This window comes from Protomyctophum parallelum (assembly GCF_964188405.1).
Source record: "Protomyctophum parallelum genome assembly, chromosome: 13".
Taxonomy (NCBI): domain Eukaryota; kingdom Metazoa; phylum Chordata; class Actinopteri; order Myctophiformes; family Myctophidae; genus Protomyctophum; species Protomyctophum parallelum.
This window is the reverse complement of record NC_139708.1, coordinates 4594596-4622425: the sequence shown is the minus strand read 5'-3', so window position 1 is coordinate 4622425 and position 27830 is coordinate 4594596. Positions and strand designations below refer to the sequence as shown.

At 42.0% G+C, this 27830-nt stretch overlaps 1 protein-coding gene across 1 annotated transcript in view; it reads left to right on the top strand.

The window, feature by feature from the left end:
• Nucleotides 1-2400: 2400 nt before the first annotated feature.
• LOC310868949 (protein tweety homolog 2-like) overlaps nucleotides 2401-27830 on the top strand; it is a gene marked incomplete at its 5' end in the record, with an annotated part of 46276 nt that continues 20846 nt past the window's right edge. Inside the window, 3 exons of the mRNA XM_083779446.1 lie at nucleotides 2401-2529; nucleotides 11178-11350; nucleotides 25683-25794. Coding sequence (XP_083635572.1) covers nucleotides 2401-2529; nucleotides 11178-11350; nucleotides 25683-25794 — 414 coding nt within the window. The remainder of the gene's footprint in view (nucleotides 2530-11177; nucleotides 11351-25682; nucleotides 25795-27830) is intronic.

Sequence of the window (27830 nt, the reverse complement as noted above, 5' to 3'; positions counted from 1 at the left end):
AAAATGTCAATCAACTAACAAGATTCCTTTACAGGATCTCCTCACTGGTCAACAAAAACACCTTGAAGACCTTAACAGGAGCCCTCGTACAAGGTTTCTTTGACTATGCATCCACCTCTTGGTACCACAGCACCTCAAAGGCCCTTAAAACAAGGCTCCAGACCTCCCAAAACAAACTGGTCAGGCTCCTACTTGGCCTCACCCCCCGAACCCACCTCACCCCTGCCCACTTTGACAGGCTGGGATGGCTTAGGGTCGACGACAGAGTACAGCATCTTGCAATGTGTCTGGTCCACAAGATTCGATACACCACCAAGATACCCATGTACCTGTCTAAATACTTCCTTAATGTAAACGAAGTGCACACCCACAACACCAGAGGGAGTACAACAAACCATGTACAACCCAGATTCGGCACAAACAAGGGACTAAATTATTTTCGCTCCTATGCCACCAAAATGTGGAACGCCCTACCAACAGTCATTAAGACATGTGAATCCCTTGACTCTTTCAAACCGCTCTCAAAGGGCACCTACGGATGGCTGCAATTCGAAACTGGCCTCTGTAGAATCTGAATCCCCCCCACCGCCCCCCCCCCCCCCTTTTTCCCCTCACTGTATATGTATCCTTTCCCTTTTTGCTTCCTATATGATGAATTCCTGTTCTGTTCTTTAACTACATAGAAGTGTCTATTTGTATGTCTCTAAATGTTTTGATGAATTGAACAATGTGGACCCGGTTGTAACCAAGTGTAATGCTTAATTGGGTCGTCCACTCACAGTTAACAGTCTTTGTATTGAGTTTGTGCTTAAAATGTACTGTCAATTCTACAAACTGTTAATAAATATTTCAATCAATCAATCAAAGTGCAAACGCACTACACTGCAGCAGCAAGTGTACTGCTTCCTTGTGCAGAGAGACCAGAGTGAGACAAAGTTTGTAGCACCTGAGTGCAATGCCATGCAATCATGCATCAATCAGTCAATCAATCATGGTCCAGTGTTGCTACTGACAGACACAGGGAACTTGGTTCTGCCTCAGAAAGTTATCAACACATCATTTTTACATTTTAACCTCATATGAAATCAATTATGAACCACATATTTATTATACATCATGAAATTATTATGAATTATGCTTTGTGAACTTATGACCATGAATTGTTGTATTTTAGCTATTTAGTATTTTAAAGTAAGCATTTTAATAACAGCACTTACAATGAGGATACTTTCCATCTACTATAGGCTACTTACAAAGTAGGCTACATTTTTATGACATTAGCACTTTTACTCGAGTGAATACCAGACTTTTACTTGTAACAGTGTATTAATTCTACATTGCAGTAATTTAATACTTTTTATACGTTTTTAAGTAAAACATGTGAATAGCCTACTACCACTGTGACTGTCTGAACAGTTAAATCGGGATGCATGGAAGCATGGTGACCCTTGTCGTCCACAAGGTGTCAGACACAAACAGCATATGTCTTCAGGTTCATTATGAAGGTCTCTGGCAGTTCACTGTTCACTTTAGGCCTACTATAGCTAGGCTACTAACTGTCTAGCGCTCTTAAGATTTTGATTTGAGCCGGCCAGAAAGATAAAGTGGAAAAGAAGGTCTGGGCGTCTGCTACTGCAGCAGGTCAAATATTAAATAGGCTAATAACCGAGTGAATATGTAGGCGGCTAGGCCTAACTGTGGCTTGCTTGTCCCAGTATGAGACTAGGCCAACTGTAGAGCCGCAGTGATTTCAATTATGCAAATTATTCGTCTCTGTGTAAAGTGGGGACAGCAATTTACACGGTGGAGTCTCCACATCTGTGCCAAAAACGGTTGTAAAGCCATTTTCCTTTGCACATGGATAGCCCTGAAACATGAGCGTCACGTGAACCATGGCTAGGATATAGACTACTACTAAACTCCATTTGATACCCAGGCCAGAACTATAGAACACAACGGAAAGAGGTTGATGTGATTATGTCGTCATTGGTGTGACGTGTGAGGTCTCGGGCTTCGTGCGCTAAAGTCGTCCAGTCAAAGAAGCCGGCCGACCGTGAAGTTAATAGTGAAGTCAAAGTTAGGTCTCACATTATGCGCTCACGGGCAGATCAGTCATACGCACGCAGGAGAGTTCCGACAACAAATCACATCGAAATATGGAAACAGACCACCAGGATACTAATAGTATGCCTTGTTTGAGAGGCACAAAGCGAAAGGAAGTACTTCCTCTCTAATGTTCCGTGCTCATTACAGTCAAAATCGCGGATTTTTGCTTGCTTTGCGCAGAACCTGGAAATATTTAAAGAAATTAAAGGGTATCGAGGACGCTCTCCTAGAGGTGGGGTCGGGTGTGACTGAGTGAGCTTTCAGTCGTCTGTTCGACCGACCTTTCAAGCAGGTATGGCCATCGCAAGGCTCGACTACATTGCTCCGTGGTGGACATACTGGCTGCACAATTTCCCGCACTTCAATCTCACTTTCCAGCCGGTTGGAAACACTTTCAGACCAGAAGATGCAAGCTATCAGCAGGTTGGTAAAGCGTGCGTAAAGCGTGCGTAAATGTAGTTTGGGTGCGCGAGTCGCGACTGCCGTGCTTAATTATAACTAACTTCAGTATTAAAATGTTTGACACAGAAACGCTTCTGTGGTTCTCTCTCACAAGCTTCATATTTGGCTAATCAATGTCTGTTTTTGCATTTTCTTAAAAAAATAAAATAAAAAAAAAGTTAATGGTAGCCTATATCTTTCAACCTCAACTGTTAGAAGTAACTATTTTACAAAATACATTCGCTTGGATTTAATTGGAAGTGCTTTTTGTGTACAGTAGTAGGCCTCAAGACTCATCTTTTGAATGATTGCACATCCCATTATTGGATTATAAAGAAAAAATCACACCTGTGTGAAGTGAGGGGCGCTAATATATTAAAGTCTAACTCATGTTGATTAGGTGATGTAATGGTGATGTAAAACAAACGGTGCCAACACAAACATTAAACGCCGTTAACAATAAAGAGACAATATTATGACGTAATGAGGCACATTATGACGTAAATTTTCCCTTCATTGTCATTTACAAAACATACATTGAACTAAAGAAAAACATTAAATCTGTATACAAAAACAACAACACAGTTTTTAATGTTTTAAGAAGTTTTGTGCCAAGAATCTATTGATTTGATTAAACAAAGGTGGTCATTTGTCTCCCAATCCAGAATCTGATGCTGTGGCTTCATAGTAAAAAGCACTTGTTGTATGGCTAACATTTGTGGCCATGTAGATGGTATACATTTCCCTAAGAAGGATTAAATGAACAAGATGTGGGCTATAAAGAAACTAAAATATTAAGGCAAGCTATTGGTCACCACTGCCTCACTGAAGGCAGTATGTGTAAAGGACTTTGATATTTTGGCCTTTTGGATCTGTTGTAATTAAGTTATGTATCACACAATTAGAATTGTTTACACAATTAGAATTGTGTACAAATTGGTCCATTTGTACACTCAGAATTACAGACCTGTAGGCTCCATTTGGAACAACCTAGGAACCAAGAAAGTCCCTGGACCCTGGACCCTTTTCCACCGGGTTTGAACCGGTTTCCGCCTAATTTGGAAACAAATGTATTGATTCAGATCCCTAAAAGTTGGTTCGGAAAGGGGGAGTGTCACTATTCAGGTTGGAAGATTCAGATGTGATAAACCATCTATCTATCTATCTATCTATCTATCTATCTATCTATCTATCTATCTATCTATCTATCTATCTATCAATGAACCACGTCTCTGTGTGTATACATGTGTATGTCTGTAATCCACGTAACTCGAGAACCGTTTTCCCCACCGACAGTCAAAATTGACACACGTCCCAGACCACCACAGTGTGGGCACTGGGCACTGGGCACTGGGCAGTGCCCGCGGTGTCGAGTCTGTCAGACCCATGGTTGTCCAGAACCAGCACAAAAGGCCTCGGACCAGACAGGCTCCATATATGGAGCTGGCCTGTTCTGACATCACAATGATGTGCTGGCATCTGCATAGACTCCATATTTGGGCATGCCTGACAAAGAACTCCATATATCCATAAAAGGGACAGACATAATATCTGGGTGGGGCATGCATTTCCAACTTGCATCGTTCCAAGTAGGCCAGTGCCCAACCGGCACCGCTCTAGTCAAAAAAACTGAACCAGTTCTAGAGCCAACGTTCTTTTGGTGGAAAAGGGAGAGGGCCTCAGAGTCCTAGATTCTGTTTAAATTACACTGATATCTGATCGTTTGTATCGTATCGGAATTGGTATCGGGAAGGAAAAAATGGCATCGGTACATCTCTTATGTTTTTGTCCTTTACTTTACATCACAATGAAAAAAGCTCACATGACATCAGATTGCCGTAATGTGAGAGGCGTAACTAATTGGATTAAAAAAAGAAAATCACAAATTAATGTCATGTGCCAGACTAAGAACACAGCGTGCTACTTACAGTGTATGTGATCTTTCTCACATAAAATGAGATCAAGGGAGGTATTCTAGTACAGAAAACTGCATTTTACTTCATTTGTTATTTTTTGAAAATATTGAACACAAAATTGTAAATTTAGCCTCGCAGGAAACTGGAAATGTATTCTTGTATACCTTTTCATCAAAAGCCTTTTAGTAATATCAAAGGCTTCATTTTCTAATTCTAATTATTACATGTACAAGAAAATGCAACTAGAGGATGTACAAGAGTTTCGCTCTTATCTCTGTACATAAAGTACAATACATAAACAGTGTGTGTGTGTGTGTGTGTGTGTGTGTGTGTGTGTGTGTGCGTGTGCGTGTGTGTGTGTGTGCGCGCGCGTGTGTGTGTGACACTGTGTGTGTGTGTGTGGCTGTGCATGCATGTGTTTGAGTGTGTGCATATAAGTTTCATTTATTGTCCACGTGTGGAAATGTGTCTTCAGTCTCAACAACAGTAAAAAACAAACGGCAACAACACTTACACAATCATTTTCTCATGGCAAAAAAGTGCAGGACAACAGTGGCAAATACATTGGAAAAACAACAAATCTAGCGAGACATGGTATCATTTAGTGCCTTAATGGCATTTGGTACTTTGGTACTGTCTACCAGAGGGAAGTAGTTCGAAGAGGGAAGTAGTTCGAACTCCCTGCAGAGTGGATATGCGCACATAATAGGCTATTTATTTGCTCCAACACCGTTGTAGACAGAGCATAAAATAAGTATAGGCATTCGTCTCTCCAGATCAGATTTTGTGTTCTCTTAAGTCTGCTCCAAACTCTTCCTCCATGCATCAGCATACATGTGGGTCACTGAATCCCAGCAGTGTCACCATAGTTCAGTTGAGAACCAGTCCAACCAGTGCCATGTAGACTCAAGCCTAAATTATACGTATATTCCCTCTGAGGGAACATAGGGATATGGGAACATAGGCCTGACCGGATATATTCTATGACTATGACGGTTTCACTCGTCGGACATATAACAAAATGTGGTATTATCACTGAGAGAAGCAGCTGTGCAATGAAGTATAAAGCTTCCCTGAGCCTTTTTACTACTGTCTAGTAGGACTGACACAGTCTGGCAACCTTGAAAATAACCCTTGTTCTTTTAGTTTCTTGATGTGGTGTTGCCGTAAAGGTACATAAGGATTTCCAATAGCATACCGTCTCTCCTGCGAAATTAAATCAGCGAAGCCTTCACACTTTAGGCCTATAGTTTCAAACAGCCTTCATGAAAACATCTTCAGAGAAAGAAAAATCAATGAATTTCCGGTCAGTGAGCTGTGATACTATGCTCAATCTCCCCCGTTCTCTCCCTCTTTCATTCTCTCACTTCCTTCATTTCTTTCTTCCCTCGGCCCCTCTCCGTTGCTCTGTTGTGGCATGGCAGTCAGTGGAAATTTGACAGCCTGCATTCTAATTAAAAAACAATGGAGTGGAAAATTGGGGGAGGAGTGGGCATAAATGGGTGCAGTGGGCTTGTAGTCTAGTCTGGACCGAGCTGTAGTGACAGTCAAATGAGGGCCGAGGACACTGTAGTAAGGCTCTTTAGCCACTTACTGTAAGGCCTATGTACTTCGTCATATGACAAATGTAAGCTCACGATGCGTTGCATTGCGATATGTTGTGAGCTTGTAGATCTTATGTTTTCACCATTTTTGAAAATTGGACATAAATTGTAATTAATAATTAAAGGTAGAGTAAGTGATATTTCTGTTCTAAAATAAGTGTTAAATAGCTCTATATTCTGTTCGTACTAATTCCTATAGAGTGTTTGTTCAGTAACAGGGGTATCCTCGTCCCTCTTTAGGAAACAGAAACGGTATTTTCTATTTTCAGGGTGGGACACCAATTTTATCCAATCAGGAGAGAGAACTCACACGGCATAATGTATACAGTATTAAACAAGTGAAATTTACACAAAGAAATGAGCAGAGTAAATTGGAACACTAAAATTGATGCTGATAAATGGGATTGGCTGAAGATTGGCTACCCCACCTGAACATGTACTGTATTTTCTGTTTATTAAAGATCTGGAGAGATGCAGAGAGCCCTGCTATTAAACACTATATCAATGATAGAGCAATTACATTTTATTTTATTGTTACCTAACATAACCTATAATGACATGGCCAAAAATTGAGACACTAGGTTGAACGTGGTTTAAAACTCTTGAGCTCTTGGCTCAACAAAAGAAAAAATATTGATGAACCTATCACAAGTTTAGGCAAATGTACGTACGTACGCGACTACACGTACATCGACACTTCTTAAAGATATTTTTTTTTTGCGGCTTACGCCTTTTATTGATTTTTTAAGGGACAGACAGTAGGCTGACAGGAAACGGGAGAGAGATGGGGGGATGACATGCAGTAAAGGCCGTGTCGGGTCCGGGAGTCGAACCCGCGGCACACCGCGACTGGATCACTAGTCCGGTGCCCAGACCGTTACGCTACGGCCTGGGCCACATCGACACTTCTTTCAGTTGAAATGACCATTTCCATCACATAGTAAAGCCAGTAAGGTATGCTCTTCTATCAACACTGCCCATTGCGAAATGGGGACTTTGGAGCATAAAATGCAAATGTGAGTCAGTAGAACGGATTGCTTGGAATTTACCACAGATAGAAGGAGATGACTACATGAAGTACTTTATTTTACACACGAGACCAGCATCTCATCATGAGTCATGACACATACTCGTCTAGTATCCTTTGGTCTATTTCCTCAATGCCAGCTATAGGGCTGGGTGTATTGAATTTAAATCAGTAGCAAGATTATTTCCAACTTTTGCTTTCATTCCGATTATGGCATTACGAATGATAGTGAAAATAGCTGATCTAGAAGCTCACAATTCATCACGTTACGACACGCAAGTTTGTAGATCGCATACTTTTGCTATTTTCATACGCCACCAGTGTCACACAAAGTATAACATATGGTTAAGGGGTACATTAGACTGATTTAGTAGATTATTAAAAAAATCTAATACATTTATAAAATAAATCTAATAAATTAAGAAACAAATAGAAAACATGCTTCCTCTATTATTCAGTTCACCTACATGAGCAAGACTGTTATTGCTTCCAAAATAATGTCTGTTTTGATATATTTTCAGTTAATTGACCAGTCCTACTACATTCAGTATTTTATTTTTATAACACGAGAGCAGCATCTCATGATACATACTTGATATGCTCCTTTGGCCTTTTTCCTCAATGACGGCCATTAATCATGTTATAACAAAGCTGTCACAGGAAGGTCACTCTAGAATTATACAGTACAGTATCATTAACTTGTACTGAACAATTAACTTAACCATTAATTCAGCACGTGGTATTTGCCTTCCTCCATGGCAATCACAGCTCCTCATTTAGCCATATCAAATGTATCCATTCTCAAACCAACTCGCGTGATGTTAATTCCTGACTGTAAAAGCAAGTGCTGCCATGTGCAACTTAGTGCTCCCAGCGGCCTATCCTCTCTATTGTTTCACAGTGCAAGCCTTACAAAATCTGCTGGTTGAAGACCAAACATTTCATTCAAGCACATTGTCCATTCAGGTGAATTGCAAGACATTTTAAGATCCATAGCAGGCGCTTAAATGTCAGATGGTAGTGCCGTATGGGTCCTTTTCTATTTCTTTATAATTTTTTATTTTCTAAGATAATTTATTCACACAAGTCCTGATCTTATAGTGTACCATTCAAACTACTGGTCCACTCTCAGGTCCTCTTACCAGTCATTTGTTTTCTTCTGCAGGCCCTGACTGTTTTGAGAATCACAAGACTGTATGGAAGACATTTAGTCACATGACACCCCCCCTGCTACAGCCACACAATTCTCGTTTTCGCTCTTAACCCCAGTCTGTACTGTTGCTATGGAAATGAGCCCTCTGTCTGTCTGTCTGTCTGTCTGTCTGTCTGTCTGTCTGTCTGTCTGTCTGTCTGTCTGTCTGTCTGTCTGTCTGTCTGTCTGTCTGTCTGTCTGTCTGTCTGTCTGTCTGTCTGTCTGTCTGTCTGTCTGTCTGTCTGTCTGTCTGTCTGTCTGTCTGTCTGTCTGTCTCAGTCTTAGTCTTATCTGTCTACTAGCAATTGCCTTGTCTAGGAATTGTCTCGGCATCAGGCACTGATAATGCTGATTGATGGATCAGCCAGAAACGCCATCCCTTGACCTCTGTATATATCTTTACATAGGAGTGTTGACCTCTTGACCTCTGTATATCTTTACATAGGAAGTGTTGCTTGATCCGGGTCGGCTGTTCTCACGCTGGTTGTTGTCATGGCCAGTGGCCACGCAGAACAGATACACAGAGTCACTTACGCAGATGCAGCTTGTTGTTTTGGCCACTGGCTAACATCTTGTCTTTGTATTAATGGACAAATTCTACTGTAAAGACGAGATGTTAGCTAAAGACAAGGTTGTCTCACGTTGCCAGACTGTTGCCTCTCGCAATTTCCAAATGCTTCTGTCGTACAGTCTGGAGCAACGGAAGCTCTATCATGAGTACAATATAAGGCGGAAGTGGAGACTCCTCCCACTTCCATTTCGTCTTTACAGTAGCGCAAATGTATCCTAATATAAATAGAAATCATCTAAGCATATATAGCTTGTTTCTTAGCAGAAAAGGAAATATATATATATATATTTCTTAATATATTTTCGTGAATGGAAATAGCAGCTTCCTCGGGACGTGTAGTTCCAGACTCTATATAGCATTCGGAGATTGTGGAATAGTTGTCTGGCTACGCGAGACTTCTAATCTAAAGGCAAGATGGACTCAAGAAAGCTGGCATGGGCCCCAAAGACCTAAAAGCTTTCTACAGAGGCACCACAGAGAGCATCATGACGGCATGGCTGCTTCACTGCCTGGTATGACACCTCAACCACAAAGCAATGCAGAGGGTCGTGCGGACACTGGACAGTCAAACACATCAATGGATGTGTATGACGAACGTTGTGTCAGCAAAGCTGGTGGAATTATGAAGGTGCAAGTTGGAAATGCATGTCCCACCCTAGCTCTGTTCCATAGCCTTCCTGCTTCGATTCTGCGAATTTCTGCCCTGCAGTAAGGCTATGCGACTTACCGGTTTAAATCTCAAATCGAAATCAGACCAGCCTCTCCTCTTTAGTGGAAATCTCACAAACGTTTGACCTACTCACCAAAACAAACACGGGTTGTGTCAATAGAAAGCCTACTTTCCTTAGTGGACGCACTCTGAGCCCCCCCCCCCCCCCCCCACCACACGTATAAACGGTACTTTTTGGCCAGAAAGGGATTTTTTGCCACCGGAGGAAAAATATTCTCTATGATGCAGTTCTCTGGGCAATATCAGTAGAGGGCGCAGCGGAGTAACTAAAAATGTTTTTTTTCCGGTGGAAACAAAATCCCCTTTTGGCCAAAAAGTACAGTTTATACGTGTGGTGGGGGGCTCAGAGTGCGTCCACTAAGGAAAGTAGGCTTTCTATTGACGTGTTTGTATTGGTGAGTAGGTCAAACGTTCGTGAGATTTCCACTAAAGAGGAGAGGCTGGTCTGATTTCGATTTGAGATTTAAACCGGTAAGTCGCATAGCCTTACTGCAGGGCAGAAATGTGCAGAATCGAAGCAGGAAGGCTATGGAACAGAACAGAGCTAGTCCCACCCAGATATTATGTCTGTGTCCCTTTTGTGCCCGACGTCAGAATGATGTCAGATTTCTGTATGTGTCTCTCTGTGTCCATTTATTCCTATATGGAGTTCTGTGTCAGCCATGTCCAAATATGGAGTGTTGGGATGTCAGAACAGGCCAGCTTGCGGAGTTCTGTGTCAGGCATGTCCAAATATGGAGTGTTGTGAGGTCAGAACAGGCCAGCTCCATATATGGATGCTGGGTAGGGGCCAGGTCCAGAGCCCGGGCAGAGGCTTTTTGGGAGCGGTTCTGGACAACCGTGGGCTCGACCGACTCGACACCGGGAACTGCAGACCCCTGCGGTGGTGTGGAACACGCTTGTGTCGAATTTGAAGTCGGTGGGGCGAACGGTTCTCGAGTTACGTGGATTACACACAGACAGACGTACAGACAGATAGACTGCATTCATAGATAGATAGATTATGGAACATGACCTCAATTGCACCTTCTTAAACTAAATTGTGTTGTATATATGGAACATAACCTACTGTGAAGCTGTTCACAAAACGTTGACCTAATTTTGCTGTGTTTTGGTTATTTTGAATGTTATGCTATCTACTGTATGCTGCTGCATTGTCTGAAGGAAGCCAAACAAAAATATGTTTTACTCTCATGTACATGTACACAAGATGTAACAATAAAGTACAACCTTGAACCTTGAACCTTCAGTGTAAGATCACCAGTTTCACCATGTAAAAAAGAAATAGCAGATCTACAAGCTCGTAGTGCAGCACTTGGTGCCGCGCTATGAGCTTGTACATCTGCTATTTTTCAGCTGCTAAAGCATAACAATGTTTAAAACACATAAAGGGGTTCTCGCCCAGTATGGGTTAAAGCACTTTGAGCTGCATTTCATGTCATGAAAGTTGCTATACAAATAAAGTGTTATTATTATTATTACTACTACTGCTACTACTACTACTACTACTATTATTATTAGTATTATTATACTGTATCATGTACTGTACTGATGTCCATGGGTCTCCCATGTTTTCCCTCCTTCACCCAGTCGCTGATCGTCCTAGCGTGTGTGGGGGCGGTGGGTTTGGCTCTGAGTCTCCTGCTGCTGGCTGGGTACCTGTGCTGCCTCTGCTGCTGCCGCAGGGACGTTGCCGATGAGACCAAGAGACCCCATGGCTGCTGTGTCACCTGGGTCGCTATCATCACAGGCCTCATCATATGGTACGTCTCTGTGGTTGTCTGTCTTATAGCCCAGACTGAGTCTCAATAGTGTCCTCTGTTTCAGATTAAAATTAATAAACAATATTTACTTTTTATTGATTATGTTAAATTGTAAATTTTCTACCAATTTAGTAGATTGCACTGATCTGCTCCGTCCGATGCCCTGCAAGAATGAACAAACGTTGTGTTTTTACCTTTCAAGACGGGAACCATATTTGTAATTTTTGAATAAATATTTTTTAGTTTTTCAGAATACTTAGGTCTGGATTTAGAAGACGTATTTAGAATCTGCCTCATGTCTAATGGGTAAAGGACAATTGACCAGCCGCTAGGCCTATATGAACAGTTTATATAAGTTTTACTTAGTTATGGGTCGATGTGCAAATTTGCAATAACAATGGATGATTATTATTAGTATTCCCAGTGCATTCTCAGTTTTAACCTGTTCCCCATTATTTTGGTGTGTTTTAACTAACCTTACTGCCTGTATGAGGTATAACTTGCTTGACTTATTCCTGTAGGCTCCTAGATGGTGCATAGGGCCGCAATCACACCATGGTATGTCGCCATCACACTCTGTTTTGGGCAGCTTTCTTCAGCTGGACCCGCAATAATCCGGTTGTCTTTGCCTCACTAGTCTCAACTTCTCTGAATTTCTCTCGACTCTCGACTGTCTGAATTCCCCTTTGGGTATTGATAAAGTATATCTATCTATGTGGTTGGTCTTCGCGAGGGTGTAGACCTTAAGCACTTAACCTCCTCCGATTCACGTGACGTCAGCTGCCGCTACTTTTTAACTGACAGTGAGTTTCACCAGGAGGGCGCAACATGTGTGGAGGAACACAGTGTTCTACCCAGCTTGTCTAATTCAGTTATCTTTAGACAGCTATACGGTGCCAGAAATCTGGAAAAAATCTATTATAGTTCCAGTCCCCAGCCCTGTCCACAAGAGAATAAGGACTGCCAGTAGCATTAACTTCCAATGTGGTCAAATCCCTGGAGAGAATCCTAACTGAGGAGCTCCGAAGAGCGATCACTAGATCCACATCAATTTGCATATGCACGGAATTGCACGGAATCGTGGAACTAGTGATGCGATTTCTACATCAACACACTGTGTATTGAAGCCCTTAGAGAGGGAGCTAAAACATATGCAAGACTTGATTTTAGTTCAGCTTTTAATACAATCCATCCAGACATTCTTCTTCGTATGTTATCTGAGATGAAGGTGAATCCAGTTTTGATTGGATGGTATTTCTCCTTTCTATCTCATAGGCCACAACAGGTGAGATTTAACTTGGCGCTCTCTGATAAGGCAGTATGCAGTACAGGGGACAGTCAGTTCCTCCCTTTTGTTTATCCTATACACCAGGGGTAGGCAACCTTTGGCACTGGTGCCAAAGGCACAAAGGAGGGTGATCACTGGCACACTGGCATAAAAAAAAAAACAATTACCGGTAAATAAACAATTAAAAAAATGTAGTCAAATAAATGAATTCACTCATATTTGTATGTAAATTACATCCTGCACATCATTCTACATTCATTAAAACTCTGAACTCTGACTGGGGGAGGGAGATAGGAGGCCTATGCTCTGAGTCTAATGATCATTATAACAATGTGAAAGAATATATAACAAGGGAAAAGGTTATATTCGTGGACAATCAAAACATGTTGGAATTGTGGTGTGGTGGCATTAAAGTGACACACTGACTATCCAGAAACTAAAAACATGGCACTTTGTTTCAAAAAGGTTGCAGACCCCTGCTATACACAAATGACTGTGTCAGCTCACAACCCAATCAGCGTGACGTCACTGTTATCCTTAGTCTACTCACAAGTGAAGGTAACATCAGTAGCCACACAACTGGAGTGGACAGGTTTGTAATCTGGTGTGATGAACAATTGAACATCACTTACAAATTAATGTAAGGAAAACCGAGGAGATTGTATTGGATCCCAGGTCTATAGGTGACCACACCACGATCACCATACATGGTCATGACATCAAACAGGTCACCTCCTATAAATATCTAGGAGTGCATGTTGATTGTGATATGAACTGGCACTCCCATGTGACAAGTATGTGTGCAAAAATACACCAGTTTAAAAAGTGTTACAAATAAGTGTTTAGAACCTAAACGCTTGGGTCTAGTGTGAAACGGAAAAAAACAACAACTTATTTTCCATCGGCCATGATGATTATAAAAACATTTAGTCTCTGTACACTTCCCATCACCCCCCAGGTCATCTTTGAGCAGGCCACCATTGAGCAGGTTAAGAACATTAACATTTTTGTCTGACCCTATACCCTGAGTAGGCTGATGCCTTCAGGTAGGAGGTACGAGGTCCATGCATGCAAATATAATAGGTACAAGCATTCCTTTGTCCCTCTGTCAATCACAGTCCTTAACCGTGTCCTTGCAGAGGGCAGACAGGGTAGGGGTAGAAGGTTTTGAGGTGATGCTCTCCTTTTTGCACCAAGTATGTCAGCGTGTGTTATTAAATGTTGTACGAGTCACTGTGTACCTCTACCGTTTGTAATTCATTTAATGACAGAGAACGTCCTTCCCACCACGCGTCGCACGCACGCATGCACGCACACATGCACAAACGCACGCACGCACACACACACACACATGATCATCATCATCATCGGGTGTGAGGTGCTGGGGGTGGGATGTGGAACGGCCTCTCTGATGGTTGTTGCTGCTCTCTCCTTTCGTTGCTGCCTCTTGACTGTGGCAGCCCGGTGGAGATTGCGTTCATGGAATATGGCTCCCTCATAGAGACACACACACACACACACACACACACACACACACACACACACACACACACACACACACACTCCCCAGGCTCCACGTTGGTTGGAAAGATCTGTACCCCTGCCTGCACCACTTGGATGCCCATGTGGTGTACATTCCATGGCATTGACCTGGTTACACACTAAATGTTGATGTAGTCTGTTGTGTACATATTGACAGGAAATCCTTTCGGTCTCTCTCTGCATGCACATGTTGTACAAACAGCTTGCAGGTTTGCCTCGCTGATCACAGCACTGATCGCTGACTTCATGCTATCAAAACACATGGTCACTTGCTGGTCACGGCATATTTCGCCGGTAGATTGATTATCCGGGGTCACTTTAACAAGGCTCATAAAATGTCAAAGGCAAAGGCGATCAAAGCAAACTCAATTATATATGCAATCATTTAGCTCAATCTGCTGTTTATTTTATCCAGGGTTCTTGTAATTAGATTGCCACATATACTCACTGTCAAATCTATATAAATAGATATAAATGTAAATAATATAAATGATTTAAATAAGCATTTATTTATGGCAGACAGAAAAGTATAAGCATAATGATGATGCAGCCTGACTTAGTGAGAGAGCTTTTTGGGAGGCGTTCCTCTTGGTTTCTGTAGAACAGAAATGAAGGTAACAAATTATTCCTCCAAAGAGCTTGATTGAATCTTAATCTTGTGACTGTCATCTAAGTGCTGGGTCTTAATTGAGTTAGCTTGCTGTTAACATTCCAAACCCCCAGTTGCAGTACAGAAAGCAGGCTTGTTGCAGTGTTAATTGCCTGGGCATGATACCGCTTATGCACAGAGCAATATTAACTCTTCCCTTTCTAGACACCTCTGGTTTTTTGGTCAAAGGAACGGGATATTCAACCACTTAAACCCACTATACTTGAGTTTACCTCTGTACTACAATATCACAACGTGTCACTCATGTCGTGGTGTGTTGTTAGCTATTTTGGGGGAATGTTCCCCACCAGAACAGGGATGCTAGAGCTCAAGTGGTTAACGACCAAATAAAGCAATGCATACAGCCACACATTACTGATAAATGAGTATGAGCACAGATAGCTGTTGGCTTCCTCTATTCGGTGGTGGAAAGAAAGTCTTAGTGATATGGATGCTTTTATGTCCTTCCTTGTGTAGTACAAGTGTGGTATCAGGACGTACAGTATAGACACTGCAGGACGGTGTTTCTTTGAATAAACTACTCTCCTAGCTATCTAGCTGGTTCTCATCATGGGGTCTCTGGGGGACCTTGAGGGTTCCAGGGGGTCCCCAATGACTGATAGTTAGGAACCAAATTAACAGACGTGTTGGGTTCTGTAATTAAACCCATAATGCCCGACCTAAAACTCTAACAGGGGACTGTGGTCTAATGCAGAATCAAACTGCAGAATCACTGTCTAGAGCCTATATGAAATCGTAGCCTGGCTAATAAGCCAGACTCAAATCACACTGTCGTGTGCAGGCAATTTTTTTTGCCAACGGCTGATTCGGTCTGGCTTATTAGCCAGGCTAATGAAATCTGAACCTGAATTCATTCATTCTGACATAACTGTCAGTTTTGAGACTGGATGTGTTTCACACTGGATACACAGTATCTCTATAGTCATGTGATCAAGAAAGATGGATAAAGATAAAGACAACTTTATTGTCAATTAAATGTACATAAAATGAAAATGTGTCTTTGGCACACTGGCAGTCAGTTACAACAATAAAACATTAAATAAGATACACAGAGAGCATTGAAATACTATATACAATGCATTACCATAAACACAGCAGCAGTGATTATGAACAGTGGGGATTAGGTGAACTATTTAAACATTTTCTTATTTAAAATGTTCACAGCAGTTGGCACAAACAATGTTTTGTAACCCTTCTTTTTAGCAAATTTTGCCCTGGCATTTCATATTTCATCCTAATTGGTTAACATTGGCTTCCAAGGTTTGCAGGATTGGCCTGTTTTGAACAAAATGTCTCAAATCATAAATGCAGAGTGCAATTTGAGGGGATTTTTTGTATGCACATTCCTACAAGGCAGAGGAATAAATCCCACCCTTTTCACACTGGCTTGTTATAGCGCCACCAGCAGGTGGACTTTTGCAAAACACATTTTTGGAACAAAACGTCTCGATTGCCATCAAAGGCGTAATGATAACCTCCCTGACCTGGTGGAGACCTGTGCTCCGATGAGCACTTTTTCTAGTTACAACTGCAACATGTACAAAAGAAACACACAAACCATCCTCTGGCCTGACCTAATGCTTTTGTATAACACTGCTCTAATCCAATTACACAAATGTGTCCTTTATTCTGTCCCACTGCATCACGAGAGTTTTATTAGTTAAAAAAAACAACTCCCCTTTGGTTGCTCTTAAAAAAGCAAATTATATTTTGTGTGTGTGTATGTATAGTTTAAACCAGGGGTGGGCAACTCTTTGGGCATGTAGATCACGTAACAATGAATAAGTCAATAATTTCATGTGAATAATAAAGGCAAGTTACTACATTCTGACTAACTGGGGAGAAAGGTACTATGCACACATGATCCTGTTTCATATACAAAGTTTTGCCTAGTTTGGTTTTAAAATTCAATATTTGACAGGAGTTTTAAGTCAGTCAGGCTGCCCCATATAGGCACATCATATATGGGCATAGTGGTTAAAGTCAGTCAGGCTGCCCCATATAGGCACACCATATATGGGCATAGTGGTTAAAGTCAGTCAGGCTGCCCCATATAGGCACATCATATATGGGCATAGTGGTTAAAGTCAGTCAGGCTGCCCCATATAGGCACATCATATATGGGCATAGTGGTTAAAGTCAGTCAGGCTGCCCCATATAGGCACATCATATATGGGCATAGTGGTTAAAGTCAGTCAGGCTGCCCCATATAGGCACATCATATATGGGCATAGTGGTTAAAGTCAGTCAGGCTGCCCCATATAGGCACATCATATATGGGCATAGTGGTTAAAGTCAGTCAGGCTGCCCCATATAGGCACATCATATATGGGCATAGTGGTTAAAGTCAGTCAGGCTGCCCCATATAGGCACATCATATATGGGCATAGTGGTTAAAGTCAGTCAGGCTGCCCCATATAGGCACATCATATATGGGCATAGTGGTTCAGTCAGGCTGCCCCATATAGGCACATCATATATGGGCATAGTGGTTCAGTCAGGCTGCCCCATATAGGCACATCATATATGGGCATAGTGGTTCAGTCAGGCTGCCCCATATATGGGCATAGTGGTTCTATCTGTGACTCTAGACTAGTGTTGATTTCATCGACTAATACTGTTCGTCGACTACCTTTTTCACTGACGAAAACTAAATAGAAACTAAATGAAAATTAAGCTATGACAACTAAAACTATGACTAAATATATTGACAATTTCATCAACAAATAAAAGCTACACTAAAATGTTAAAAAAGGGACTAGTGGACAAGAGATCCAGTATAAGTCCATTTACACTTGATTGCATGCTGAAAAAGACTAAACTATGACTATCACTAAAACTAAATGAAGTTTCATTCCAAAGACTATTACTGAACTAAAATAGAAATTTGCTGTCAATTGAATCAACATTGCTCTAGACAACCGGATCTCTGTATCTATCTATCAGTCATGGATCTGCAGAAATCGTTGTGCATTAGTGTGCATGATTCATCACTGAAATAGAACTGTGTGTAATGAAAATAACTTTCTGATCCCCTCCTCGCATTCATCAAAGAGCTGATCTTTGGTCACCATTTAACCCATTCTGAGTGTGTGTCCACTGGACACACACTGGTCTGATCAACCCATTCTGACCTGAGATCAGATTCTAGAAATGTCAGTCGCTGTTTGATTTTTCAAAAATAGCAGATCTACAAGCTCATATCGCGCCACTCGGTGGCGCGATATGAGCTTGTAGATCTGCTATTTTTCAATAGCTAAAGCATAACATGATGCTGACACCAAAATGGGTGCCCGTTCAGAATGTGTTAAAAACTCTGAACTCTGAAGTGAATCACTCACGTTTAATGGTTTAACGGTATAAGTTGTTGGATGGCTAATGCTGCTAGATGTTGATGGAGGGCCCAGCTTCTGTCTTATATCCACAGCCACCCATACGGCAGTGGCTCAGGGGTAGAGTGGCCGGTAGAGTGACTGGATGCGAACCGTAAGGTACCCAGAGTTAGGTGCTATTTACACGAGGATGGTGTTCATATAAAACGTCAAAATAAAGTATTGTTTGCTGCTGTCATTTAGACGAGAACCGTGTTCTCAGGAGGTGAAAACGCAACGAAGTGAAACCGCCTCCCAGAGTGGAAATCTTTCAGAACGCCGTTTCCTATGGTCTCCATATAAACAGGCAAAACGGTGAATCCGCAAAACTTGTGACATCATGGCTCACGTTGGCTCACAGCGCATATGTTTATTACATTGATGCAGAGCAATATCATTATGATATAATGGAGTTCCTGAACAAGCCTCCCTCCTCGCCTACAAAGTGATGCTCATCAGCGATGTTGAATGTAAAACCATGATGTAAATAAAAAGCCTTGTGATAGACGGCAGCCGCGGCAGCAGCGTTTGTGCCTTGGTTGGTGCCTTGCATGGTTTCCTCCGCCATTGCTGTATGAATGTGTGTGTGTGTGTGAATGAGTGAATGTAATGCACAAGCTGGATAAAAGCGCTATATAAATGCACCATTTACCATATTTACACTAATACACAGTAGTCACCAAATGGACCCTTTTGCTTAGATACAAATGGATACATTATTTTACTGTGTAGATACCCTGGAAGCTAAACGTAGAATATCTAGTGTCCCATGTCATTACAGTGTCAGTAGTGTGTCATTAATGCCATTTGTGTCTGTCAGAGAGGCCATAGAAAAATCGACAGGTGGGTGCTGGGCTAAAGAGACTCCAGTAGATGGATGGAGCACAACTATAGGTACACCTACTGTATAGGTACAAAATACTTCTTTATTCATTTGTCTGACAACATTTCGATCTAGTTGAACTTCATCAGGTCATGTCAGTCTGTCAGACTCACAAAACTGGATGCAACTTTAATGTTTTCAAATAACTCGGAGCCAGAATGAAACCTGCTGCTGTTTAGATCCTCAGATGATATACTGTGCACTCTGTGCACATCGAAAAGCAAGTGATTAGAAAACAACATGTGATATGTCTTCTTTTATTTTCTTGAACTGATTATATGACAAAGGTCTCAATTGTTCAGAAATAATATTTCTCCATGCACTGCCATGTATTCATTGAACTTCCGGTGTGAGTTTGGTTCCCCTGAAAGTGTCCATGAAAGTGTCATGGCGCAGCCCAGTCATGTGAGTGACGTGACCATTGCCTTTCCTTCTCAAAGCTTCCTTGCTTGGAAGTCAGTTATTCCCAACCTGTGGGTAGTAATATTTTCTCATCTCTCATCTGACTGTGTTAAGTGGTCCGATGGGTGAGCCCTGAGCCAGAGTAGTTTGGGAACCACTGCAGTAAGTCATATTTATCTATCCATGGCTTGTGTACTGAATTGATGTAATGGTCTGTGATGCTGTCCATGCACACATGTGACAGGACAGGGACAATGACATGGAAAGCAACTTCCCTCCCCTCAGGGAGACTGTGTGTGTGTGTGTGTGTGTGTGTGTGTGTGTGTGTGTGTGTGTGTGTGTGTGTGTGTGTGTGTGTGTGTGTGTGTGCATGCTCATGTGTGTGTGTGTGTGTGCGTGTGTGTGTGTATGTGTGTGCAGTGCACGCTCGCGCGTGTGTGTGTGTGTGTGTGAAACTTTAGGCCGGTAATTAGTGGTCAGAAATTTATTTTATGACACATAGCAGAAAATATAATTTACCCCGACCTCCAGACATCCGCTGGTTAAAAAAACAACAACACGGTACTCTCTCTCTCATTCACTCACTCACACTCTCTCGCCCTCTCTCTCTCTCTCTCTCTCTCTCTCTCTCTCTCTCTCTCTCTCTCTCTCTTACACACACACACACACACACACACACACACACACAAACTTATCATGTATGAGAAGTTCGGTTTAGTATGCCTAATGAAAACAAGGTCAAATGCAAGCTGTGCAAAGCCAAGTTGTCCTAACACTATAATCAACAAGAACAATGCTCATGCATATGAAGATAAAGCATCCAACAGAGATACCTAAAATTAAAAAGACTTCACAACAGCTGTCTGATACTAGTGTCACTGTGAGGTCGCATTGCAGGTGAAACCACAGCGTGAATCACAAAATCGAAAAAACGGTTATCACACTACAATAAAGTACCTCTTATCAGACACAACACTCACCAGTCACCGCTGAATATGTGGCCTGTGATTAGCCCATTTTGATTTATGATACGTAGCTTGCGGAGTTAGTTCAGTCAGATATACTCGAGCGGCTTCATGCTATGCTCAAGGGCGCATACATATACTCGAGGGGTTAATATGCTGCATTTCTATGTGGGTGTGTTTGCAAGACCCACATGTCAGACATACGCTGATGTGGCCAAATGGGTGAGGTATATATGCTCACAGACTGCATGCTTTCGTCCTGCCTTCCTTCTGCATATGATTCCTGGTTGTTGTTTATGTGATGTTTCGTCCCACTCTGCTATTTCTGTTCCCCATGGGGGGTTGTTATTGTTTATCTCCCTGCTCTTAATGTTTAACTAGAGTGGTGCCCGTTGGAGCCTCTACAGCGGTGCCCGTTGGGAACTGGCCTACTTGATATTATGTCTGTGTCTCTTTTATGCACATATAATGGAGTTCTTTGTCAGGCATGCCCAAGTATGGAGTCTATGCAGACGTCAGGCCAGCTCCATATATGGACACTGAGCATGGGCCCTGTCCAGAGCCCGGGCAGAGGCCTTTTGGGGCGGTTCTGGACAACCATGGGTCCGATCAATTCGACACCGGGCACTGCACTGCATGCGCTAGTGGCCACGACCTTGGCTGGACCTGGTGCGGCTGCACTAATACAGTAACTTTGGGGCAACCGTCTAGAGTTTGAAATTTGAATGGACAGGGTATAAGTTAAAAGGGAGACATAGAAGAGGAAGGATGGATGGATGGGGAAGGATCAACATATGGAATGTCAGGAAAGGTCTCAAATATATCCATATATGGAGATCTAAGGGTTTGAGGTCAGATGTAGAGTTGATGGCCAATAGTGATGACATCAGGGATCTCCATATATGGGCTGAACTGTGACAGCAGGTCGCATTTACTATGACATCAGGGATTCCATAGTTAACTGCAGTCGCAATAAATATTGGTTAAATCTATTTGTGAGTTATCTGACTGAAATTGCAGTCCAGCTGAGTGAGTCAATCAGCGTTATGAAGGATTATTATGAAATATAATAAAACATATTGCTCTCGAGTTTTGGGTTGCTCTACTCGATACTAGAGCAACACAACTCTATAATAAAGGTGAACAACACTAATAACACCTGCATCCGTATAGGGCACTTTACAGAATCCTTTAACGAAAAGCACACATGCACATGACTGCACACACACTTTACAATTTATAAATAATAAATAATAATAATATGTAATAGCAGCACTGTTATTCAGAGCAACTTGCGTGTAAGTACAGTACGAGTAATTTAAAGTAGGCCTATCTAGGATACCCGGTAAACAATCAATCTATACAACAACATGATTTTTTGATCAAGCAAAGTATGGAAAGTATGCTATAAAAAGACATGAATCAACACAGTGTGCATGTGTCTCTGGTCAAATGCTAGATAGCCCTAAGCTATGTGAATTTATAGACCTGCTATTTTTGAAATATTTAGAAAGTGGAAGTGGTCTTGTCTGTGTCAATATTTAACCAACAAAAAGTATTAACAAGAGTGTGACTAAATAATAACTGCATTGGATCTATTGGACCACAGGTTCTTTTTGGCCATTTTGGACGATATACAAATACACAGCAAGCAGGTATATATATCTATAGATATGACAGGATTAGCCCTGGGCTTACAGCGAGTCTCTCTCTGACGCCCTGTGGAAGTCTCTTCCGCAGCCCTCTGGTGATATTCTCACTCCCGTGCGAGGGTTTTCAAATCCCAGCAAATAAACAAAACGACGTAACTACTCACCGAAACAAAGCCTGCTAGACCTTAAGGTAAAAGTCTTTTCTCGTAGCTGGGAAGCGTCTCAGGTCCCCAGTTTCTCTAAAATGCACTATTTTAGTCATTAAATAAAATGAATCCAACCAGATCGGCGCAGGCAAAACCCGGAAATGCCGTAGTAGAAGAAATGACTCTGCCCGGTAAATTCAGGGTACATTGCGTTATTAAAATGGCACAAAGTGCATTTTAGAGAAGCTGGGGACCTGAGACGCTTCCCAGGTTCGAGAATAGACTTTTACCTTAAGGTCTAGCAGGCTTTGTTTCGGTGAGTAGTTACATCGTTTTGTTTATTTGCTGGGATTTGAAAACACTCGCACGGGAGTGAGAATATCACCAGAGGGCTGCGGAAGAGACTTCCACAGGGCGTCAGAGAGAGACTCGCTGTAAGCCCTGGACCAGGGCTATGACAGGATGTGCATTTGCGCAAGCCTTTCCCCAAAGTCCTCACCTCACTTGCACCCCACCCCCATCACTCACATTCTCACTTCAGAAGGTGATATCATTGCCTGTGGTGTCCATCTGGCTGTACGTGGATGAGCATGGCCTATATTTATCGTGTGGCTTAGTAGACAACAGAGGGTGCTAGGCGACATCGACAGTGTGACACATGATGAAAATGTAAAAACAGAAGTTGATATCAGTCATTTCATCACTTCCCACTTCTTGCTGAGAACGGTGTGAATTAAGAATGATGTAGCTTTCAAGTAACTTGGGGGTAGTTTTATGACTTTCAGAATAATGTAACTTTGTAAGTAGTTACATCATCAAGTAGCTATTTTCTTTTGCTATGTAGTTGGGCAGCTTGACAAAAGCTACATCACTACATTTTCAGTAGCACTATGGCACATCAACATAAAGTAGCACAAGTTGCACAACAGATGAGTTTTGAGTGTCTGTCTATCATATTTGTCTCTGGAGACTTGGATCACACACTGTTCCGTCTCAGCTGTCACGGGATAGCCTCGTTTGGTTGTCGTTCCAAAAAAAGCAATATGATGTAACATTGAGTTAAATATTTTGTGTGCCTCATCCGCCTAACATGTCGGTAGCATTCAAAGACTGTGAAAGAGTTGTCTGGCCTGACAGACTGCCGTCACATCAAAAAGAGAATTCTCCATCTCCATCAAGTTGTAGCTTTGATGCAGTTTTATTTAATCACTCAATGTCATAATATGTCCTCAGCCACTTTGCCAACTATCAATATACTAGTACTAGCTATAGCTAGTACTTTTACTGAGTAACTTATTTTGAAAGGGAGCTTTTGGTATAGCTCAGTTACTTTTTAAAGTATATTAGTAGATTAGTAGTCACTGCCCAACTGCCCAAATTATATACAACACACTGTAAGTGTGTCATTGTGTGCACGTGCATGCAACCGCGCGCGCGCGCACGTGTGTGTGTGTGTGTGTGTGTGTGTGTGCGCATGCGTGCATGTGCGTGCATGTGCGTGTGTGTTCGTGTGCTCACCGTGCACATGAGCATGAACGTCTCAGTAACCACAATTGTGTCTAGAATATGATGGATGAGCTTTTGCTCCCAAGGCAATGTGACCCTCCCCTAGATGATGCCCAGAGTGCACCAGACCACTGCCGTCTGATCTCACTGCTATCACATACAACAAAGTTGAATCCTTCATTACTCTTTCGGTCAATAGTACAGCCTAGTGCGGTAACGGTAGTGGTACACACACTGATGACGCTGGTTATACATAGTATCAGAGGCTTAATGCCTGACGTGTACAGTATGTGGCTGTGCGTCGTCCAGAAGTGCACAGTTCAGTGACCACGACAAGGTCATTGGCCTGATTTAGTTGACTACTGTATGACCCAAAATGTTGTTATCTTTTTGGGGCAGCCAAATGACCATTCCAACCAAGTTTCAGGGAAATCCGCCCACTCGTTTGCGAGTAATTTTGTTTGCAGACAGACACAGAACACACAGAAAAACCCCTAATGATGTGACGCATCTTCCAGAATACTCTGAATACTCTTTTTCTGTATGTACTGTAGGAAAACTGTTATTCAACAAGAACAGTTGTTTCTTCATGCAAAATAGATTATGAGTTCAAATTCAATGAAGACACTTCACCATAATAGGAAGCTGCTCATTTATGATTGTTGTGGGTGCATAATATTATGAAGATTACACAAGGGTTAGAGCTTTCTCAGGAGAGAAACTTCATCAAGCATGAAATGAGAGAGATATCATGTCTCCTTCCCTCGGCTTCAGTGTGTTTCCTGCCAGGCTAGGTCAGCCAGAAAGAAGAGAGAAATAGAAGAAAATATATACTAACTATGAATGCATGTGTTTTGGTCAGATCCAGGCCATAGACTGTAAAAGATATGGACAAAGCGTTCCCCGGGTCTAACATGGACGTAAAATGAAGCCTGTTATTCCTGCACTGTAAGTCGCCATCTTTCTAGATCCGTTTGGGCCCAGCTGGCCATTGGCTGGCTCCGTTTGGGCCCAGCTGGCCATTGGCTGCCCAGACAACGAGGCGGGACTTCCCCCCTTCTTCTCCGTTGGTTTTTATTTTGACTCGAGTGGGTGGGGACTCCCGATCATAGACTGTAACGGTAGCCACGCCCCTCAGAACATACGCGACTTTATGGTCATTTATTTTATAAATGGGACCATAATTTTCCAAAAAGAATATTATGACATTAGAAATGAGACTTTAAACTAGTGACTGGAAGCAGAAAGTATTCATGACCATGTTTATTAAGGTAATACAGTCTAGGTGAAGTTGGGCCCAAATACATGGACTTCTATGGGGCTATGGGTTTTCTTGGGTCCAGTGACAGCGCCACAACAGGCCATTATATGAACTTTCAGGAGTTTCAGGCTTCACAAAATATCTGTCTGACTGCCCCCCTGATCCAGGCCCAATTAGTCCCCACTCCCCTTCCATAAATAAAAAATGGGCATAACATTCTTTACAGTGCCATTGCTCCCAGAATCTGTGGTTTTAGTTCAATAAATGTAATTGTTTGTCCACCCACAGTAGTAGCTGCTTTGACCCGAGTTCATTGCTGGGAGTTGTAGTCAGTAGCTTGTTAGTAGTTCTTTTTTTTATTGTGGGTTTAGAGAAGACGAATAGAAAGAACAAACACACATGTTGGACAGGGAGGCTGGGACGCTGGCAGACTTTAAAGAACTTTTGAAAAAAATAACGAAGCCAATGTAAAGTTATCTCTTTGCCTCAAGGCTCTACCTTCCCCACAGGGAAATTGAAAAAACGACACTGTTCCGTCTCAGCTGTCACGGGATAGCCTCGTTTGGTTGTCATTCCAAAAAAGCAATACGATGTAACATTGAGTTAAATATTTTGTGTGCCTCATCCTAATCACCTGTTTTCACAGTTCCGCTGTTGGGGTGGGTTTCTATGGAAACAGTGAGACCAACGACGGGGTGTACCAGCTGACCTACTCAATCTACAATGCCAATCACACGTTGGGTGGCATCAACAATCTGGTGAGAAACACACACATGCCCAACGTTAGGGCTGAGTCTTGTTTTAACACTGAGCGTGTACAAAAAGGGTTTGTTTTTGTTACGCATTATTATTATACACACACTGCTTAATTGATTATCGTGCTCACCGTTTTCCCTGCACATTAACATGCTATTACAGTTAGTAAATAGCAGAGATAACCCCCATTGATTAATGTAATGTGCATTTGCAGCTGACAATCATTGAGGGTTTGTTTTAGCCTCTTGGCCCTGGGTTGACCTGCATCCAGGGTGGGCAGATTTGCCAAGCGTAGCGGAAGAATGAACAGGGGGATAGAAGAGCAAGGGAGGAAGAGGGGTAGGGGGTCACCTCAGAGTCCAGGAGGAAACGGTAATCACAATAAATTAGCAGGGGATTAACTCCCATCTGCATTGGATGAAAGGTACAGTAAGGCTCTCTCTCTCTCTCTCTCTCTCTCTCTCTCTCTTTCTTTCTCATTATCTTCAAACATGCTCTCTCCTTCAAACTAGCTTTTATCCCACAATGTTGTACACAAATAGCGCAAAGTAGAAACCGGATCGCATATTTATTTTCGACTGTGTGCACTGAATGGATTTTGATGATTTCATAGTTCATTACTGTGGGGTTTTGATGTTGCCTTGGTATTGATTTGATACTATAGCTGCATGTTGCATACTGGGGATAGCTTGTGAGAATCACAGCTATTCTCCAGGGGAGCAAACACTTCCTGCTAGAAAACATAATGACAGCTTGAGTAATACATTTGCAGAGTTGTCTTGCTGTCTTTCCCAATCTAATCATAAACATGACTTGGATGATTCCACGGTTTGAGTTGGAGAGAAAATAAGCTGTTATAGAGAATGGCTATATTTGGCATTACAGAAGTCTCTGTAGCAGTATTGGGTATTTGGGGTATTTCCGTAAATCATTATGGCATTTTGGGTCTATGTACAGATCACAGAATAAACTACCAATACAAGGGCCATGTCCCGAGTGCCTTATTTCAGTATTTCAGTGCCTTACAATACATCAACTGTTCCTCTTTTCTACTGCTGTGATTGTACATCTTATTTGTGAACTTAAGGCAACTTTCAGGTGCTTGGTATCCCCAAAACCATCACACTAGCAGGTGAGGTTGCAAGGAAATAGTTTTTTAAAGAAGTGCGCTGCAACCCTCCAGTGTGACCCATCTTGTTAAAAAGGTACGCCCAATCTAGAGAGGCTTGTCTTACTATCTTTTTGTAAGTTAAAAGACCAGATGCATTTTAAAGGTGTACATGATGGTTCACACCAGTTAAAACACCCAGCTTCATCCAGATGCATTTTAAAGGTGTACATGATGGTTCACACCAGTGAAGGTTGAGGGTGCTGAGTGCCGTGCAGACGAGTAGATAAGATTCACTCAGAGCTCCATGGCAGGGCTGTGAAACATGATGAACATGGAGACTGGGAGTGTTTTTACGGGCAATCAGGTCTTTCTCCCCCTGGGGAGTACTGGAGTGCAGGATGAGTGGGTATTATCTCAACACATGGCTGCTCTCTGGGGTCGCACGTAGACCGAAGACAGCATGGATTCACTCCAAGCTAATGGAAGGTGTGTGTGAAAGGTTTAAGGCATAGTGATACCGAGATATGTTTTCAACTCGGTTGTGTCGAGTACCTTATAGCGTATACGATCCTGGTCAGAATATGACTTGATTGTATATGGTCAGGTGTCTTATTTCTGCCCACTGAATTAGATTAACAAGACCGTTTTTTGTCTTTTGCTTTGTTTTTTTGGTCATAGTTCTGACTTTATATGATATACTGTACAGTAGAAGGGAATAATATTAGATAAAGTCCAAATTAGGTGAAATTAAACTCACAATTCAGGCCCTTTTCATTTTATTCAGGGTCATACATGGGCTTCCAATCCTTCCATATCGATTTCAATTGTAGTCAGTGTGAAATCAGAGATATCAATCATTTAAGTGCTACAGCAACAACAGCAGTCAAGTGGATTCTTAACATTGCAGTTTATAGTGCTTGTTAAACT